The sequence below is a fragment of the Marasmius oreades genome, chromosome 9 (genome assembly GCF_018924745.1).
Source record: "Marasmius oreades isolate 03SP1 chromosome 9, whole genome shotgun sequence".
In the NCBI taxonomy this organism is placed as follows: domain Eukaryota; kingdom Fungi; phylum Basidiomycota; class Agaricomycetes; order Agaricales; family Marasmiaceae; genus Marasmius; species Marasmius oreades.
Genome location: NC_057331.1, coordinates 1,067,307 through 1,084,799, shown reverse-complemented (window position 1 = coordinate 1,084,799; position 17,493 = coordinate 1,067,307). Strand labels below are relative to the sequence as shown.

The 17,493-nt window shown below is 47.8% G+C and overlaps 9 protein-coding genes across 10 annotated transcripts; 4 read left to right on the top strand and 5 right to left on the bottom strand.

The window, feature by feature from the left end:
* Window positions 1-40: 40 nt before the first annotated feature.
* Window positions 41-1,208, bottom strand: E1B28_013252 (uncharacterized protein). Its single transcript, XM_043158398.1, has 5 exons — window positions 958-1,208; window positions 696-905; window positions 547-639; window positions 253-489; window positions 41-200 (listed from the first exon to the last, which is right to left on the bottom strand). The coding sequence occupies exons 1-5, from the start codon at window positions 1,072-1,074 to the stop codon at window positions 168-170; spliced, it is 690 nt and encodes a 229-aa protein (XP_043003745.1). The 5' UTR covers window positions 1,075-1,208; the 3' UTR covers window positions 41-167.
* A 288-nt stretch (window positions 1,209-1,496) lies between these two features.
* Window positions 1,497-2,736, bottom strand: E1B28_013251 (uncharacterized protein). 2 transcript variants are annotated; one of them, XM_043158396.1, is made up of 6 exons: window positions 2,585-2,736; window positions 2,487-2,510; window positions 2,140-2,424; window positions 2,003-2,081; window positions 1,837-1,945; window positions 1,497-1,775 (listed from the first exon to the last, which is right to left on the bottom strand). In XM_043158396.1, the coding sequence occupies exons 1-6, from the start codon at window positions 2,683-2,685 to the stop codon at window positions 1,759-1,761; spliced, it is 615 nt and encodes a 204-aa protein (XP_043003743.1). In that variant the 5' UTR covers window positions 2,686-2,736; the 3' UTR covers window positions 1,497-1,758. The 2 variants fall into 2 exon arrangements, with proteins under 2 accessions (XP_043003743.1, XP_043003744.1); XM_043158397.1 differs by having other exon boundaries at window positions 1,497-1,945.
* A 728-nt stretch (window positions 2,737-3,464) lies between these two features.
* E1B28_013250 (uncharacterized protein) lies at window positions 3,465-3,798 on the top strand (the record flags this gene model as incomplete). The annotated part of the gene is made up of 3 exons (XM_043158395.1): window positions 3,465-3,473; window positions 3,535-3,690; window positions 3,748-3,798. 3 exons carry the CDS (start codon window positions 3,465-3,467, stop codon window positions 3,796-3,798), a joined length of 216 nt encoding a protein of 71 aa, XP_043003742.1.
* A 491-nt stretch (window positions 3,799-4,289) lies between these two features.
* E1B28_013249 (uncharacterized protein) lies at window positions 4,290-5,609 on the top strand (the record flags this gene model as incomplete). The annotated part of the gene is made up of 2 exons (XM_043158394.1): window positions 4,290-4,963; window positions 5,024-5,609. The coding sequence occupies 2 exons, from the start codon at window positions 4,290-4,292 to the stop codon at window positions 5,607-5,609; spliced, it is 1,260 nt and encodes a 419-aa protein (XP_043003741.1).
* Window positions 5,610-6,553: 944 nt separating this feature from the next.
* On the top strand, window positions 6,554-6,943 carry E1B28_013248 (uncharacterized protein; the record flags this gene model as incomplete). The annotated part of the gene is made up of 2 exons (XM_043158393.1): window positions 6,554-6,670; window positions 6,740-6,943. The coding sequence occupies 2 exons, from the start codon at window positions 6,554-6,556 to the stop codon at window positions 6,941-6,943; spliced, it is 321 nt and encodes a 106-aa protein (XP_043003740.1).
* A 99-nt stretch (window positions 6,944-7,042) lies between these two features.
* E1B28_013247 (uncharacterized protein) lies at window positions 7,043-8,707 on the top strand (the record flags this gene model as incomplete). Its single annotated transcript, XM_043158392.1, has 4 exons — window positions 7,043-7,113; window positions 7,231-7,647; window positions 7,706-7,861; window positions 7,918-8,707. 4 exons carry the CDS (start codon window positions 7,043-7,045, stop codon window positions 8,705-8,707), a joined length of 1,434 nt encoding a protein of 477 aa, XP_043003739.1.
* A 1,120-nt stretch (window positions 8,708-9,827) lies between these two features.
* On the bottom strand, window positions 9,828-11,001 carry E1B28_013246 (uncharacterized protein). Its single transcript, XM_043158391.1, has 4 exons — window positions 10,843-11,001; window positions 10,698-10,786; window positions 10,066-10,622; window positions 9,828-10,010 (listed from the first exon to the last, which is right to left on the bottom strand). Exons 2-3 carry the CDS (start codon window positions 10,771-10,773, stop codon window positions 10,096-10,098), a joined length of 603 nt encoding a protein of 200 aa, XP_043003738.1. The 5' UTR covers window positions 10,774-10,786; window positions 10,843-11,001; the 3' UTR covers window positions 9,828-10,010; window positions 10,066-10,095.
* A 1,595-nt stretch (window positions 11,002-12,596) lies between these two features.
* Window positions 12,597-15,436, bottom strand: E1B28_013245 (uncharacterized protein; the record flags this gene model as incomplete). Its single annotated transcript, XM_043158390.1, has 5 exons — window positions 12,597-13,257; window positions 13,309-13,448; window positions 13,498-13,723; window positions 13,791-14,517; window positions 14,578-15,436. The coding sequence occupies 5 exons, from the start codon at window positions 15,434-15,436 to the stop codon at window positions 12,597-12,599; spliced, it is 2,613 nt and encodes an 870-aa protein (XP_043003737.1).
* Window positions 15,437-15,943: 507 nt separating this feature from the next.
* On the bottom strand, window positions 15,944-17,410 carry E1B28_013244 (uncharacterized protein; the record flags this gene model as incomplete). The annotated part of the gene is made up of 5 exons (XM_043158389.1): window positions 15,944-16,300; window positions 16,363-16,502; window positions 16,557-16,756; window positions 16,820-17,197; window positions 17,268-17,410. 5 exons carry the CDS (start codon window positions 17,408-17,410, stop codon window positions 15,944-15,946), a joined length of 1,218 nt encoding a protein of 405 aa, XP_043003736.1.
* Window positions 17,411-17,493: the final 83 nt, after the last annotated feature.

The window sequence follows — 17,493 nt, the reverse complement described above, 5'->3', positions numbered from 1 at the left end:
TCTTATACTCATCTCAGGCTCCTGGGTGCACTTATGAACTGCTTCGACTTCACACGTAGTGTATTTATTGATATGGAGGGAATATACAATCTGAATTTGTTTTGAGGTAAAGCGAAAATTGTACACCGTTTCGGAGAGAAAATTACATGGATGGCAACTTCGACATCTTAGACCTTGAGAGGCGTAGTTCTGAGGTACGGCTAGAGTGACCGATTAGATGTAACTCGTAACATGACATTGAAAATAACGTACGAAATGAGTTGTATGCTCCGGGAAGAGCGTCTTTGCTTCCTCGGCGGTAACACTAGCATGTACAATGACATCGTCCCCCTTTTTCCAGTTGACGGGAGTAGCAATTCGGTGCTTGTCTCCGAGTTGAATGGCATCGAGGACACGGACGATTTCGTCAAAGTTACGACCAGCGACAGCCGGGTAGTCCGCCTTGAAACGGATTATCTTCTTGGGATCAACGATGAATACCGTTCGAATCTATATGAATTTCATCAATCAAATCGATTTTTTGTTTGGGAACGAAATTCGACGCACGGTGAATGGTAATCCTTTCCCATCTCTGTTGGTGGCATCCTGGTAGTCCAACATATCGTATCTGTAGGAAATCTTGCGATCTGGATCGGAGATCTGGAGGATTAAGTCAGGTCACAACGAATGCTTCGTCAAAGAGCAGATCGGCGCACGATAGGGTACTTAACGTCGGTTGGTCCCGCAACCTTTCCTCCGAACTCGTTGATGTCCTTGACCCACTGATAGTGTTCCTCGAGACCATTGGCAGAAATACCAATGACCTTGGTGTTTCGCTTATCCCAGTCGTCTGCTCGACGAGCCACCTCACCGAGTTCGGTCGTGCAAACAGGGGTGAAGTCACCTGGGTGGGAGAAAAGGATACCCTAAGAAATGTTGTGAGCGAAATCCGACAGAAAATGCGAATTCGAGACCAACCCAAGAGTTGCCTAGCCATTCATGAAATTTGATCTTTCCGACGGTTGTTTCAGCTTCGAAATCGGGTGCAACGCTACCGAGACGGAGGGTGTACTCGTGCTTTTCAAAGTCGGTCATGATCAGTTGGCAGTTGGTAGTCCGATAGCGAGGAAGATTCCTTGAACAGCTTTATATCGTCGAACCGGCTGCAGTATGGAGATCGATTTGTGATTTTGAGGTGAAGATGGCGTGCTCTTAAGTAGACAGGAGCTGTGTGTCCAGAAGGGTACAAATAAAAGATAAATACTTGAATTCCCTACATAAGGAAATTATGCCGGCCTGCCGCCTTGCACGGTGGCGCACTCCAGAAGGTCTGGCTCTCTGATACTGCAGTAATACAGTAAGTATAAAGGGACAAGGGTCACCTGGGAATCTCGGTCAGGTCGGGTATATGCTGGCTATGTAGGGCTGGAAGTGCAAAAGATCTTGGAATCAGTTCCCGTGATTACAAACTACGTACGGATCTGTCACTGTGGCACAGGATCAGAGCGGGTCATAGAGCGTTCTCAACTGAGCAATCTTCGTAGTTTTGTCATATTTCTTTAGACACGAGTCCGACCGAGGGACTAGTATCGAGAAACCGTATATTATATAATAGCAATAATATGTGCTAGATAGCAGACGACGGAGGACTGGAATTAAGTGGAAGGTATGATTTTAACCCGTGACGGGTGGTGTCGTGAAGTTTTTCGGTTTGTCTAAGTCTAAATCTAGCAAGTTTCTACTGTTAGCACTCTATTAAAGGTGAAAGGTGTGTTGGCCTCAAGCGACAGCATTACCTGAACAAAGAGGTTTACTCAGTACGCTGTCGCTTCTTAGCTGAACCGGAAGTATCTTCACCGTTGACACCGGTAGTGCTAAAGTACGCGAGCGAGTCAGTGGGGTGGTCGGTCTTGATGGTTTTGCCGCCTTCACTCCAGTTAGCGGGGCAAACCTCTCCATGCTTGTCCTATCAGAAATTGTAGTCAGTATCAAATCAAACGCGGGTGCGCGAAAAGAGTCGCACGGTGAACTGGAAAGCCTTTAAGAGACGAATGGTTTCATCGACAGACCGCCCAACAGGGAGGTCATTAACCGTGATTTGCCTGTATTATATAGAGCACGTTCAGGCCAGAATAAGAGTACCGCGGGGGTCACACGCACCTCAGAATACCCTTGGGATCGATGATGAATAGCCCTCTGAGCGCGATACCCTCGTCTTCCAGCAAAACACCATAGGCACGAGAGATCGACATGTTACGGTCAGCAATCAAAGGAAGCTTTAGCTTTGGTCCAAGTCCACCCTCCTTCCGTGGCTGGCTAGCCCAAGCGAAGTGAGAATATTTGGAATCTGTGGAGACACCAATAACCACAGTGTCGAGCTTGTTGAATTGTTCAAGAGCGTCGTTGAAAGCAAGGATCTCGGTGGGGCAGACAAAGGTGAAGTCCCTTTTAGAAAAAATGTGTGTGAGCAAAAGTCGCGCAGTCGAAAAAAAATAATATTGGCGTACATTGGGTAGAAGAAGAGGACAACCCTAATGAATTGAACGGAGATCAAGGACAAAAAAAAAGTCAGGAACATCCTTAAAGTTCGAGAGACATCACTTGCCATCTCCCAAGATAATCACAAAGGGAGACCTCTTGGAAGAGATCTTCGACGACGGCCTCAGCCTTGAAGGCGGGAGCAGGGCGTTGAATAAGAGCAGGCATTACGTGGATGAGAGGAGAGAGAATGGAAATAAAGAGTGAACGTGGGTGGTACGATTCGAGTCAGTCTAGGCGACGGCATGAAATAAAAAGCGCGTTCTTTGGTCATATTTAATCCCCCCCACCATATCACTAATCTGGACATGTGATCTTATCTAATCCAATCGTTAGAAATCTTGGCTATCGCGTTTGTGTATGATAATGATTGCTTGCACTCTTCCTCATATGAGACCCAACAAAACGAAAATGAATCCCTCCGCAAAAGATCGTCCAGGCATACGGTTACATTATTATGCATAGAGGGTCACACACTGTCGGTGACATCGCGAATGATCTGCTTTTGGATTGGCAATCTATTCAAAACCCTGTTGGCGTCGGGAGGATCTAGAGGAGGGTACGTTAGGGGCCGACCCTTGGTCTATGTTTTCGAGCAATTGATTCGTAACCTGTAGAGAACGTTCTGGAACCAACGTAGATGGCCCATAAGCAAAATCAGTCTTGATGGAATGAAGGAAAGAGAGTAAAGTAGACCAGAAAATCACGGACTCGGACCTAGAACTGGAAGCCTTGCTAGTCAGTCCGGAACAGAAGGTCAACGGGTTTTCCATCCTTGGCCGTCCTACGCGAATGTAATCAGTCAGGAAGCTAACTTTGCTCAGGTGCCTTATCCTTCTGTCCACTTATTCGCGAACCTTACCGTTTTGTAGCGTACAGAGCTATAGAGAGTCTGGGACTAACACTCGTCGTGACTCTACTTTCTTGTGACGAAATCTGCAACAGCAATGCTCGATGTGCGCCGATTTCCTTTTTCTCCTGACATCATCCTCGCCGTAGCTCATTCACTGATCACAGCTCAGTGAAGCTGTCGCATACCCCACAGGATTTTTCAAACCTCAGGCTCAGGCGTCAACCTCATCGCGCATGGCATTATGTAAAAAAATGCTGCAAATCAGAATGCTGTTGAGATCTAGATGTTTCAGGGAGAGTGACGCTGCTTTGGGGCCGTCGGTGCGTTTTTCCCGAGTCTTGCTATCTACTCGAGTACTGTGAAACCCATTTCTACAGTACATCCAGCTATCCATCGGAACCAAATCAAACCTGTTCAAACGACGATAGGGCACGTGAATTGCACGTGTTCGCGTTCCATCAAACCACACTTCCAACACGAGATGCCATTTAACCCAATTCATATTCAGCTTTCCTTTCTTCACCTCAAAGACACGACAATCGATCGTATCGTGTCACGAAGCAACGAGTTCACTTCAGAATATGGGCATATTCCCAGCGCCTAACGTCGAAAAACTTCGTCATATTGACCCAAACTAGATATGTGGCAGCCCACAACAATGGAAAGGCGGAATTCACGTTGTATTGCTATTATTCGACAGCGCCTCTTTCATAAAAAATGTGGTTACTCCATTGGCTGTGGCGGCATCATACCTTAAAAGCGGGAGCTCTGAACAATACTGGACCAACATTCTTCGCTCTCTCATACCCTTTCATTCTCTTTTTTCTTTCACTTCATAGTTGATACTTCAGTTGGTTATTGAGGAACCGACTTTTCCCCCGCAAACTCATCTCTATATCACTCGAACCTCCTTCCAACCATGCTACCCTCTTCTCCTACTCGTAGACGCAGGTCGTCGTCAATTGCCTCCATCCTCCAACCACTGCAAATTAACACCTCGCCACAACGCTCTCCCAAGAGAAGTCACAATCGTCGAAAGTCCGAAAGCAGCGAAGGCTCTCATAGACGTCAACGAAGAGTCTCTTTCACAACCCCTATATCCAACACCCACCGGATCTCCAATCATACAGGGTTTTCATCAGCTTCCCACGATGTTTGTATTCAGACAATCTCTTTCACGACTAGCGCTTCGTGCGTAACGCTTCTAGAGCGTGAAGCTGTGGCGTCCATTCCTAGCGTTTACTCTAATCCCCAACCATCATCGAATCCGTACCAGGTTTCTCTGTGTCACAGTGACACAGACCAGCGCAGTGCTGAGTATGGGGTATTCGCCACCCGAAAAATACCCCGAGGTGGCGCTGTCCTGGTCGAGCGTCCTGTCATGTTGGTGTCTTCAAATAGTCTTGCCGGTTGTAACATCGATCAGCTGCTTGACTCGAAGGTCAGGGAAGCCGTATTGCGCCTGACTGATGCCCACGCGAAGTCTGCCGAAGGTACGCTGGAGGGTATCATGAAGACCAACGGGCTCGAAATCGAAATTGGCTCAACGAAGTGTATCTCTTTGTTTCTTGATATGTCTAGGGTCAATCACAGGTACGTGTTGTCATCATCTGGACAACTCTTTGATTTATTCTGATAGCTTTTCTTTCACAGTTGCGGACCCAACGCCATGTGGAGATGGGACCCATCGTCGTTTTCTATCACCCTCGAAGCGGTACGACCGATCTCGGAAGGTTCTGAGATCACGATACCTTATATTGACTGTCTCCAATCTCGCGCTGAACGCCGCAAACAACTCAAGGCGCTTTACAATTTCGATTGCTATTGCCAGTACTGCGATGTTCACTGGAGCGAACCCAATGCCTCTGTTCAATCCGACCTGGATCGCAAGGAGCTGTTAGAGTTCAGTACCTCGAGCCATCGAGTTCCCTCTTTCGAATCCTGGTATGCGGACAAGAATTTACCGGATGACGCGTTGATTGAGCTTCACTTGTGGGCCTTGGAGACGAGGGCTAAAGAAGGTCTTGAGCTGTTCGCGTATAAGAAGCATATCGATGTCATTGCGATGTGTTTTGGTGCTCTTGAGGACGTAGAGAACTTTAGATGCTGGACAGAGAGAGCTAGGAATGCCAGGATGGAGGAGAAGACCGAGAGTGAGATAGCGGTGTTGGAAACTTGGATCCAGGATCCCCGGATGTTTCCTGTGTGGGGCTGGAGAAGGCGTGCGCTGGCGCAGTGAGACTTGTCCCTGTTACTGTTTTCCTTCGTTTCTGCTTGCCAGAGATCTCATTTGTTTCAAACTGTATCGTTAGCATCCGTTCCAGTATCATTAGTAGGCTATTTATTCTTCCCTAGAAGGAAGTTGGGATTTTACAGTACAAGTCTATACTTAAGTAGGTACGATGATGTAATGCCATCCACGATGTAGTGCTTGAAAGGGGCGACGCGGCGCCTTTACCCACTTTGTCCTCGTTCTCATCCATGGCCAGTCAACGGTTCCTTTGAAGTGAACTTCCATGCTTATACGATTATTGCTCAACTTCGAGGCAAGTTTGATCCCCTTTGTTGCAGCCATCATAGTGCTCAGGAAAGGAACCGTGGGCATTGGACACGGCCGGGATCCACATTGGGCCTCAACGAAAGACTGCGAGAAGTTTTGCGCGTTGCATGCCGTCCTGGGTTCCTTCTCGTTGGGAATCTGAGGGAAGTGTGAGCGTTACGTCGCTGTCAGTCTAAAAGAATCGATTTTCAACAAAACGTTTGGGGAGATTATAGATGGACACAAGAAGCGAATGCAAAATTTTCGGCGAGTCAAAACAACGACTCGATTTTGAATTTACTCTAATGACTCTACAGTGGCCCAAAATTGATCCTTCTGAGTGAAATCAATGTTGACAGAGACACCCATCTTGCAACCGATGTTATTTCCTTGAACTACGATGTTTACGACCGCCAACGGCCATGTGTATGTTCACAGCACGAAAATACGGGGGCTCTGCTTAAGGAGTTGAACGGAGAATTCTGATTGTCCAAACATAATTGTCGATCTATTCTTGTTCTATCCATTTTAGCACAACTCCGATCAGGCGAAAATTCACCTTTCCACGGTCATTACAAGTATTAGGATTCCGGGAAGTACGGGGCGTTGACAGGTTCGTCAGGGTTAGGTGGGCCAGCTCCCGAATGGTTCTACAGTTGGACAAAGCGGTTCTAGCTGGTCAATACCTCGGCCTAGGAATACAACAAATAAACAGTCGACCAAGCTGTACATGTACAGGAGACAGGAGACAAATGTGGCAGGTGTGTGTTGATGACGCTCAGTTAACTTAAACTTGGCGCTCAATAGCCGGACTGATATCATTTTTGTAGCACGGATATCCTTCCATGTTTTCCAACAGTGGTGGATCGACACACGCGTTGCACAATGCACTGGCAGGTCAGGAGATTCTGGCGGAAGTGCAGATGCCAATGCGACAGCTATCTCACGATGTCTTTTTCTCATCCTTTCATGTGGCCTTTGCTTTGACTACACCACTGTCATCCGCTTGCTCACCCCATATTGTTCATGCATGAAATATGTCAATGTCAACGCGACTGCTTTGGCCGAAGCAGGAGAAGTATATAATCAACCAAACCCTACCGTGATATTCTCAAAATTCTGTGCGCTCGAAGATGAACGCCTTCAACGACTTGCCCGATCTCTCCTTCCTTAGTGAGCCGCAATATCCCGAGTTCGATGATCAGTAAGTCTGTCCACCAATGGCTACAACGACCATTCGCTGACCTCATCGTTTTTTGTCTTTTTGTCTCTTTTTGTTTTGTGTTTTCTTCTTCCCTACGTTGTTGTTCTCTGTCCCCAGCACGGATACAATATCTAATTTCACCCAAATATGGAAACAAGAGCCTTCGGAGGTCGATTTTGAACAGAGACTTGCTCAAATTCATCTTGAGTTCTTTGGAGTCGCACCGCTCACCCATCTCCCTGCACCTTCCGCCGTTGATTTTGAAGAACTCTTCGAGTCCTCGGAACTCCCGGGCTCCGCTTCGTCCCCGATTGAAGTTAATAATGCAGTACTAAACGTTTCTGATAACGCGTCATACCCCGGTTCTCACGAGTCTATTGCCCGGTTAGTGGAGGCGTCTACTACAAGGTACACCCTTGTTTTCTTCCTGCCTATCGACCGTTCCCTGATCAACGCTCTTCTACTCGTTAGAAATGCTCAGGTTTCTGCCGCTGTCACCCAGCCTATTGCGGTGAAGAATCCCTCAACACTTCAGTAAGTCTTTACCCACTACAAAGCTTCCCAAGCTGATGACTACTCAAAACCTGTTCAGAACTCCAAGCTTTTCCTGGCCGTTCGAGACTCCTGGGTTCGGCAACGTTCTCAATTTCGGATCGCCCTCTGCACCTCAGGATGAGCAATGGTTCAATACAACAAGCGATCAGTACGCCAATGTCGAGAATTTCTGGAACAGTCTTGGGTGCCCTTCGTTCGTTTCACTCTCCTTCATATATAAGACAAACATTTATTTCATTGTGTTCGTAGTTTCCAGTATCAATATCAGCCTGACCAAGGTTCGGAAAACCTACAAGATTTCTTTTATCCGGAGGTCGCGCAACCATTCCCTCATCCGCTACCTAATCCTCCCACCGAGAATCCTTCCACCGAGAACCCCCACGAACAAGTCGACACCTATGATGCCGCTGCCTTCTCATACTGTGTTAGCGATGGCGGGATACCGCCTTGCGATGATAGCTTCCCGCTCTTCAATAACTTCGATTTCACCTCCCAAAATCAACAACAGCACATACCCGTCGACCCTCATCCCCGACCAATGATATTTGGTTGGCCAGGTCCCGATATTGACCTTCCGCCAGATAGCATTCCGGGTCTCAGCACATCAGCTCGTTTAGCACTGACATCTAGAGGTTGCAAACGAAAGCGTTCGCCATCCTCCTGCGACGAAACGGATTACACTCGCTCTCCGTCTTCGTCTGCTTCATCGCATGGCAATAACACTTGTCTCTGGATGATCTCAGATTCTACCTCGGGAACATGGGTCACCTGTGGGGAGACCCTCAGCGAAAAGGGACTGTCAACGCACCTAAATACTCATCTCATCTCGACTCGACATGGTGGCGACTACGATGTGAGCAAGAGAATGAAGTGCAAGTGGGGCAACTGCCAAGAGGAATATCAGGCTTCGGAAACCTATAGGCATGTACGAAAACATCTGGGATGGTCGAAAGTCCAATGCGGGAAATGCGGGAAGGTGCTCGCGAGGAAGGATAGTTTGAAGAGGCATTCTGCTCAATGCCGTGGCAAGAAGGTTTGATGGGTGACATGGACAGCTTTATTTATTTATTTTTCTTATCTTCTGTCACACATGCTTTTTTCTCTACTTACAGTACATGCCGTGTAACTGGACAGTATTTACTTGACCGACTGTATAAAGGTAGAAAGCCGCCACAATTACAGATGTGATGTTACGAGATGTTACGAGACCACGCGGTGCAGTGGTTTTACCCCTGCTTTGTAAGCGTTTTGCTGTTCCATTCGGTCAGAAGCTCGACTACAAAAATATCTTTCGTCTCACAAATTCCAACGGACAAATAACCTCTCCGGACTGGGTTCGACGACCATGAAATATGTGCACTATATCCGTCATCAAAAAACCTAACAGATCTCCGTGAGTCTCAAAATGCGAATGTTGGCAGTGAGCAACGGGTCCTTTTTAAAAAACTGAGCTTTGACCTCAATGATAGTCATCAAGAATATTGGAAGGCATCACCGCTCAGGCAAAGCTCGGTATCTGGAAGCAGCTTACCTGAGGGTATCAAAGACCTCTGAATGGCACCGAAGTGATGCAAGCAGTGGGGCGGCATCTCACGACAGGAATATACAAAAATAGGAAATATAACAGCTTGGCGTAACGAGAGACACAAAAAATAACTCACAGCTATTTCGATCGGCCGATGAAACGATGATGGATGACCTTTCAAATGGTTGCAATACTCTATATCATGGTGAACAAATGAAGGTCTTCCGCCTCCTCTTGCATACCTGGGGCGTACTTCTCGGATCGTTTCATCTTTTGTTTTCATGTCGAAGAACAACCACCGGTGAAATGCAGAAGATGTGAGTAGATGCGAATATTTCTTATTCGGTGACATAGTCGCCTTACAACCCGGTATTTCATTCGGACTCTTTCTTGTGTGGATTTAAATGTCACTCATGCGTATTTAACAGCTGGCTACTACTCCATTGGGTACTTGACATCGGCATGCATTTGACGATCATTTACATCATTCGATAGTCCTTATTCGTCGACAGTGGGGTGGAACCCCAACCGGTCACGACTCGGGATGCCCTCATATTTCACAGATGGTGGACGATAATCTTCAAAATCGATCACTTATTACTGGTCCCCACGGAGCTTAGAGCGGCTTAGACTATGTTGTTTTTGGTATGAGAATCATCATCGCAAAGCAATACATCGGAACCGGTCCCTGACTATTTATACTACAGCAGCGTTTTACATTACAGTAGGAGGATTATTGGGCCTGATCGCCACCAAGCTATTATAGGGTCGAGTCAACTCGAGTGCAAGCCATTAAGTAGAATGGAGGAAAAAACCACTAGCCAAGTGTAAGATGTTTAGTGTGGTTCTAGGTTTACAATGAGTTCTCTCACCAAAAGTCTAGTTTTCTTCTACGACCAGCTTTACTTCATAACACTGAACTTTAACTGCCTGGGACTCTGCGCGACGGCAGTCAAGCCACAAAACTTGAGATTTCCCCGCAAGAAATCTACTCTTCTGATTCCTTTACGACGCTGCGACTCAGCTGCCTCGTCGCCCTGTTCGACGCCTACCAGTCGACACCGTTCTTTAAATGCCGCAGTGACGTCCTCCTGTTTGTCGCATTCGCTGAACTCGCCGTTGGTCACTTGAATCCGTAAAGCACAGTACAGTCCTCCAAGGACGTCTGCTACGGAGACAAACGAATGCTGGCCGTCTGGCGAGGAAGAGGAATGGATCTCAATCTCCCAAGGCAGAAATTTCGACACCAGCTTGACATAAGGCACTGCTGGTGTCGTTGCCGCCTCCCCACGCATGCCGTCTGCTAGTGCCTCGGATAACAATCGAACGGTAGCAGGGTCCTTCGAGACGTCAAAAGTCAGATGGGGATGCGACTTGAATTTGAGAATGTCGTGGACGTCTTCTATCTTCGGTATGATCTCATCACCTTCTACGGTGGGCGTCAGAATGGTCGGTAGTGGACTAGGTGTGGACTCCCTGGAGTCTGTAGAGTCTAGTGACGTACTAGTAGGAAGATCTGGGGCCGTCGGGGGTGAGATGGCTGTCAACTCGGTAGAAAAGCGCACAGTCCTTCGTGCCATATCCAAAATTACCCTAATGGACATGAGAAACGAGGTCAGCAATATTTAATGGTAGCGCACGACGCTCACAGATGTCAAATGTATAGGAAACCGACTCTCTCGGCCTATCGACTTGGCGCCCGTTGTCAAAGTGTGGAAAGCGATTCCAGCGCGTATGGGAAGACTCCTCTGCTTGTCTAGCTCGTATGGATAGCTAACGCAGTGGTGGGGATTGAAAAGTTGTAGCACTAAAAACGTTCGAAGGCGATCCTCTTTTATATAGCATATGGAACACACCAGAAACAGGAGACTTCCGTGAACTGCAGAATTTGGTAAACTCATTCAAATGCGCCGAAGTGAGTCATCCTTACACGGTCTACCACAGCACATCTTACTATTCTAGGAAATATGTATAGATCCTTGATAATAATAATATTTCCGGAAATTCCAAGGGCGGAGGAGATGCAACTATTTGAATGGCTTCGTGCGAGGGCTAACGTCAATAATAACCCGAGAACGCCCAGTACAGGTCTGTTGGCCAGATATAGTAAAACCAAACGGCGGGACAGCTGCGTTGTGGCAGTTAGAGTTAATCACGAACTTCCATTTGTGCCCATAGGAACACGGTTCATGATTCAATTCTCATTCATTGCTGACATTGTTCAATCGGTCCAGCTATCTTCTTCGCCCTTGCAGTGCGATCCATTGCTCCAAAGGACTCCGGAATGATGAATAACGAAGTCACTGTGGGGCAATTCGACACATCAATGATTCCAGTTATCCTTTCACGAAGTGCCTTGTTCCCTGCCTCGTCGTCGTAAGCTATAAGCAGCAATGATTTGTCGCTGCGAGGAACAAACTCCCTTCAACAAGGAGTTTCGGCTCGATGGGGTGATCGCGCAGTCAGGGCTTGACGGGTTGAATCGTTCTAGTACATTTCTGCCCGTACAAGCCAATCTATTTGTTATTGGCCATTCTAAGTCTGGCATCGGGCGAGACTATTCCGGAACGTCCCGGTGAACATTTGCAATCTTGGAATTTTTTTGGAAAGTGAGCAAAACAAATGTGCCCTTCGAACCGGGAAAATCACACTGCTTGCCCTGATCGTGGATCCTGTATATCATAGCATATGCAGTGCCTTGAGCCACGTAGACGCATACCACAGTCAAATTATCGACTTTACAGCGGAAACGCGCGCCACACGACCTTGGCGTAATTCTCGAGTTCCAAGCTTGCCTTTAAAGCCTTCTAACATCGAGCGAATTCGATTGGAGACGTGGCAAGAACTTATTAGCTCAGTTAGTGACGACAATCTACACACAAGACGGCAAGACGACTTGCAGCTTTCCTGGTCAAGAATCAACCTGGATCTGTCACTGCGCTAGCGCATTTCAGTATCACGCTGAATTGACAGCGACAGGACCAGTCATGAGCCTTGCGCTTCGGGAATGGGTCTACCCAGTCTTTCCATTCAGATGCCCGAGCACGTTTGATGATTTGCGTCTTGAAGCTTTGACACCATTAGCCGGAGCCCGTCCGTATCGCAGACCGAGGTCCCCAGGAGCGGGCCCGCCCACTGTCAATCAAAGGTGCCGATGGCCAGTGGCCACACTCAAGGGAGATGAAGAGAACCAAGAAATCCAACTGGCCGGAAGATTGGAAGACACGATAACCAATTGCCTGAATACAACATTCCGACTAATAAATCTATAGAAACATCGATGGTATCCAATCCAAGATAGCTAGAAACGAGTTTGTAACAAGGTAAGTAACAAGGTAAGACTGCATCCATTCATTCGGCCCATGCGATGAAACAGAGCGGGGAAAACGTAACAAGAAAGGCATCAATCGGTCGAACATAGTTCCTCTTCAGGCCTCATACTCCAGATCTCCATCACGCTCTTTCCTGCATGCTTAACCATAATCACGCAGACCTCCCCACCTTTTGAGAACCCTGCTTTCCAGACACATTCGGCTGCGCCAGGCGATCGGCTTCCACTACTGGCGTTACCGTCATCCTCCAATATGGCGATCCTTGAGCTCGAATTAATCCTTCCAGTACTGTTCGAACGCTTCGAAGACGGCTTGGAGGCGCCTCCCAATTCCCGAACAAGTAAACCAGTCTTGACATCCCACAGCTTGACTCTCCCGTCGTTTCCTCCGGTGAGGAGCCACCTCTTATCAAACTGCAAAGCGGTAACGCTTGAATCATGTGCCATGAGTCTGTGTTGAATACAGTATTGTGGCTCAGGATCTGCAGAAGATATAGAAGGATGGGAGTTGTTTGCATCATCCCCAAAACGCTTGTGTTCGAGTGTGAAGGTCGAGATGGAGGAGAACGAAGAGGAGTGATCAAAGGACCTGGGATGTGGGAGTGTGTAGGTGATGACTCTCCCGTCGGATCCTCCCGTCACGAGAATCGCCGTAGGAGTGAGATGAGAGTATGGCGAAAGCTGGACTTGACACACGAGAGCTGCGTGGCCCTGAAGTAGAGCTAGACATTGCCTTGAAACGTAATCAGTATCGTCGGGGATTAGATGAAAGGAGGATACTCACCCCTCAATTGGATCCCAAACCCTAACAGTCGTGTCTAATCCCCCAGAGACAATCCTTACGCCGTCGAAGGCAACCGAATAAACCTGGGAGAAATGACCGGTGAAGGTATGGAGACACTCTCCGTTGTCAACATTCCAGAGCTACGGCTATCAGTAGAGTTTCACGAGGGTTGAACTATAACAAACTCACCTTCAAACTACAATCGTAACTTCCGCTGACGACTTTGTTTCCACAAACGTCCAGACATCGAACGCTGTTAGAGTGCCCTCTTAGAACCCTGAGCAATTTCCCCCGCTTAACATCCCAGACCCTGAGACTAGTATCTCTTGACCCAGTTATGGCTATTGGCCGGTTGTGAAGAACTTTGATGCAGCGTATCGTGGAAGTGTGGCCACGAAGGACATAAATGCAATACCTATAAGAACGGAGAGTGAGAACGATCAGAATGTATTGAAAGTCTATAAAGGATCGAGTCTACTCACCCAGACAAGACATCCCATACCCTCAACGTTTTATCGCAACCTCCGCTCACAACAATGGCATTCGGCTGACCCCAGCCTTCCGAACACCCGGATGGTTCACTAGGTTTCCCTGTATCCATATGAGCTCCATTGATTCTGGAGGTAAACGTTGTTCCTGAAGGCTCCTCCACAGGTGTTTGAACATCCTCATCGCTAACCTCGTCGTCATCTTCCCCATCTTCCCCGAACTCATCCAATTCCAAACCCAGCGCCACTCTCATGGCAGGTGGAACGTACTGCACCTCCTGTGGATGTTCCTGTTCCTCCTCTTCGTCAAATGGCGCAATGAACAGTCGTTGTTTCCTGCCTCTCCGACCTCTGGGATTCAATGTCATCGCCAAGTTTCTTGTACCCTCAATACCCGAAAGATTATCCCAACTGTGATGATTTCGCGGTGGAGGCGGGGGTGCATGATCATCTGAATCGGGTACCATGAATTCACTCTGGGCTTCGCTTCCGTTTGCTGCAATTAAACAAACCGCCCAAACTCCCGACTCGTGTCCAACTAACGTCCTTGCTAAGACACCTGTCCTTCCACTAAACACATGTATCCTCGAGTTTGCTAGTCCGACGATCACCCATTCGTTGTTGAGGGCAAGTGAGGTTATGACATTGTCAGGTGAGGCGGACGACGATGCTGGTGTGCGGTGAGCACGAAGAAGTTGACCACCTGTACGCCAGTTGGTCACTGGGGGGAAGACGTTCACTATGGGATGGCGAAAAAGTAGAAAATCGGTAATTTACTCACTAAGCTTATATGAATATATGAAGTGATCTTTATATGACCATCTGCGTGTTGTGGACGTGGATGTGGGAGATGGGAAAGCTTTTCCTTTCCCCTTATCCTTGAGCTCTCTCCGCTTCTTGGACGCAATCCATTCCAGCGCCGGATCCATAGGTAGATTTGCAAATCGTTCCAAGGAAGAAAGAGGGTCCGAATCGTTCTCAGAACACTCTCGAGGTTGTTCCTCTGCCTGTTCTTCGCGTTTGAATCTGCCCTTTCTGCGTCTATCCCTCCCCAAGTCAGCATCGCTTTTCGTGCTCTCTGTTTGAGAGGGCGATGCTCCGCTACCATCATATCCACTCACAACGTTTCCTACACCTCCAGGTAACAGAAACCCCCAGAGGAGACACATTCTCCTCCATCCATTTTCGTTGACCCGTCCCATAATCAAACTATTCCACCATCGGCTGACAAGAGCAGCACGGGTTAACGCTTGGGGATCGTCGATGAAGCTGAGTATGTGTAGTCCCAATTCTACGGGAAGGCATCGAAGAAAATCGCGTTTGAGAAGAGGAGCAATAGATTGTGAGATGTAGAGAATTTCGCTGGGTGTACAGGTGGATAAAAATGAATGAATTTCCTGAAGTCGGTTACTAGGGTTACTTCCCGAGGCATCGTGCACTGAGGTTTCACCATTGATATTGAGAGCTTGGAATTGAGATATGTCGAGAGAATCGGGTCCTGGGGAAGGGGCTGGAGTCGGAGGCGAAGCGATGGGCATATAGAGTGTTTGAGTATGGGTATGGGAGAAATTACAATTACTCCTGTCGGGAGCGACAGCGCCTTGGGGCTGAGGTCCTTCCTTTTCCATCGCTTGGAGCATGAACTAAATTATGTTTCTCTGAAGACTGAATTCGAAAATCCCAAGTTTTTTCCACCGGCAATTAATCCGAGTAAAACCACAGCCAGATGAAGCCGTGCTACCTTGTCGCGGAGGACTGAAAATCTTGTATAAATCTTCTTGTTAGTAACGTAGATTCGCGCTTATAAAGATCAAACGCTCACAGAGCTGGCAAGCAAATCAAATGTGGCTTGGATGAATGTAGGGCTGGCAGATGATGGTGGTCAAAGTCAAAGATTGGGCGTTGGGTGTCGAGGTTGATTCGAGCCGGCCGTCGCACATCGCCCAAAATGGAAGGACGTCATTTAAACATTGATTTCGAATTGAATGAAAAATATCTTCCGGTCCCGTTTACTAGTTAATGTGGCCAAGTGAGAGTAATAAACTGTACTAGTGTGAAGTGTGAAAACGAACGCGAAGAGTAACTAAAGTGGTAGTCAGGTACACAATAGGTGGAGAACCGAAAACCCCCAATATTACGACGCCCGGCTAATAGTCTCCCTTTCTACCAGCATTTACCCAATCCCGATGAGCAGCATGCATCATGAGTACAAATGCTTGGCCTTCGGCACTCTTCTCTCCGGCTCTGGAATACCAATGTGGGTCAACAACAGGTTGCAACCAGCCATCTTCCGAGAAATGAAGATAAGTTCCATTTTTCAAGGGAGTGAAGAGGGTCTTTCGGATTTTCTCTGCTTGAGCAACATACTTATGCTCATCTGTCAGAACCGACAAACGGTAGGCAGTGGCAGCTAACAGGGTACCAGAAGCGGCATCGGGGAAAGAGTCATTAGTGGTGCCAGCGGGGATGTCGACGTAGTTGGTAAATACGTGGGTTTCAGCGGGCTTTAAAGAACGAAAAACCGTCAGTAGAAGCGTAAGGGCCCGTGGAATACGTCGAGACATACCAAAAATGGCCAGACAGCTTCGTGAATGTCTTTTACCCATTCCATAAGGTCGTTCTGTTGCTGAGCGAATTGATCAGCGAACTCGGATTTTGCGACAGTCGACCAGACGCGAAGCAATCCAGCGGTCACCCAACCCAGACCTTAAGCGCCCATTAGCTGGGACGCGGACGACACCGAACAGCTGAATCACGTACCAGTGGCCCAGTGCTTGAGGTCAATGGGTGTTTCGCTGCCTCCGAGAACAACATGCTTCCAAAGACCACCATCAAGAAGATCGAGACAATAACTGCGGTAAGTCGAAATCTGCTTGTACGCAGCCTCAATCATGGTTACGTTTTGCGTCTGGACACCATATTGCGCGAAAAAGGGGGGTAACATGTACATATTGTCATTCCTGGAAACATAGCCACGAATTAGCCTCGAGATGCTGAAGTTAAGAAGAAGATGGTTGACATACCAAAGCTGGAGTTGAGCGACCCGATGAGAAATCGCGCCGTCAGTGGTTTTCGGAACGGCGTCCGAGAACAGATAGTTGATTTCGTCTTCCGCGACTTGTAGGTACGGCACACTATCATCCGACTGTTTGGTCCATTCGGCCAATAGAACAGCGGGTCCAATTGAAGCAGGATCGCCCGCAGAGCCATCTGGCATGATTGGCTGAGGTCCTTCAATAGATGTGTTACGGTTCTGAGCAATAACATTCTTGACAATTTGTAAGACAGGTTGAATGGAGGGTGAAATGTGCCTCGGAAGAGGAAGAGATTTTGCAGTAAGGGTGGAGTACTCTGGAGCATCCAGTTCAAGAAGAGCTTGAGTGTAGGTTCCGATCTCCCAGCTATTGTGAATCAAAATCATTGGGTATTGAGAATTTGGACGCGGAGCGCGAACAATCTAAGTATACATACCTCAAAAGATCCATCTCCGCGAGACGAGCCTTGACTTTGGAGATCAAAATCTCGGTTTTGTCGGTGACGGGAGCGGTGATTACGGTCTGTGGAAGGAGTCCGAGAACAAGGACAGAGGCTCGCAGGAGAACAGAGGAGAGCATTGCAAAGAGAAAAAAGAGCGACAGGGACTAAGGAGTGACAAAAGCAAGCGGAGGGAGGGAAAGAAAGCCGATTGTGACAATGA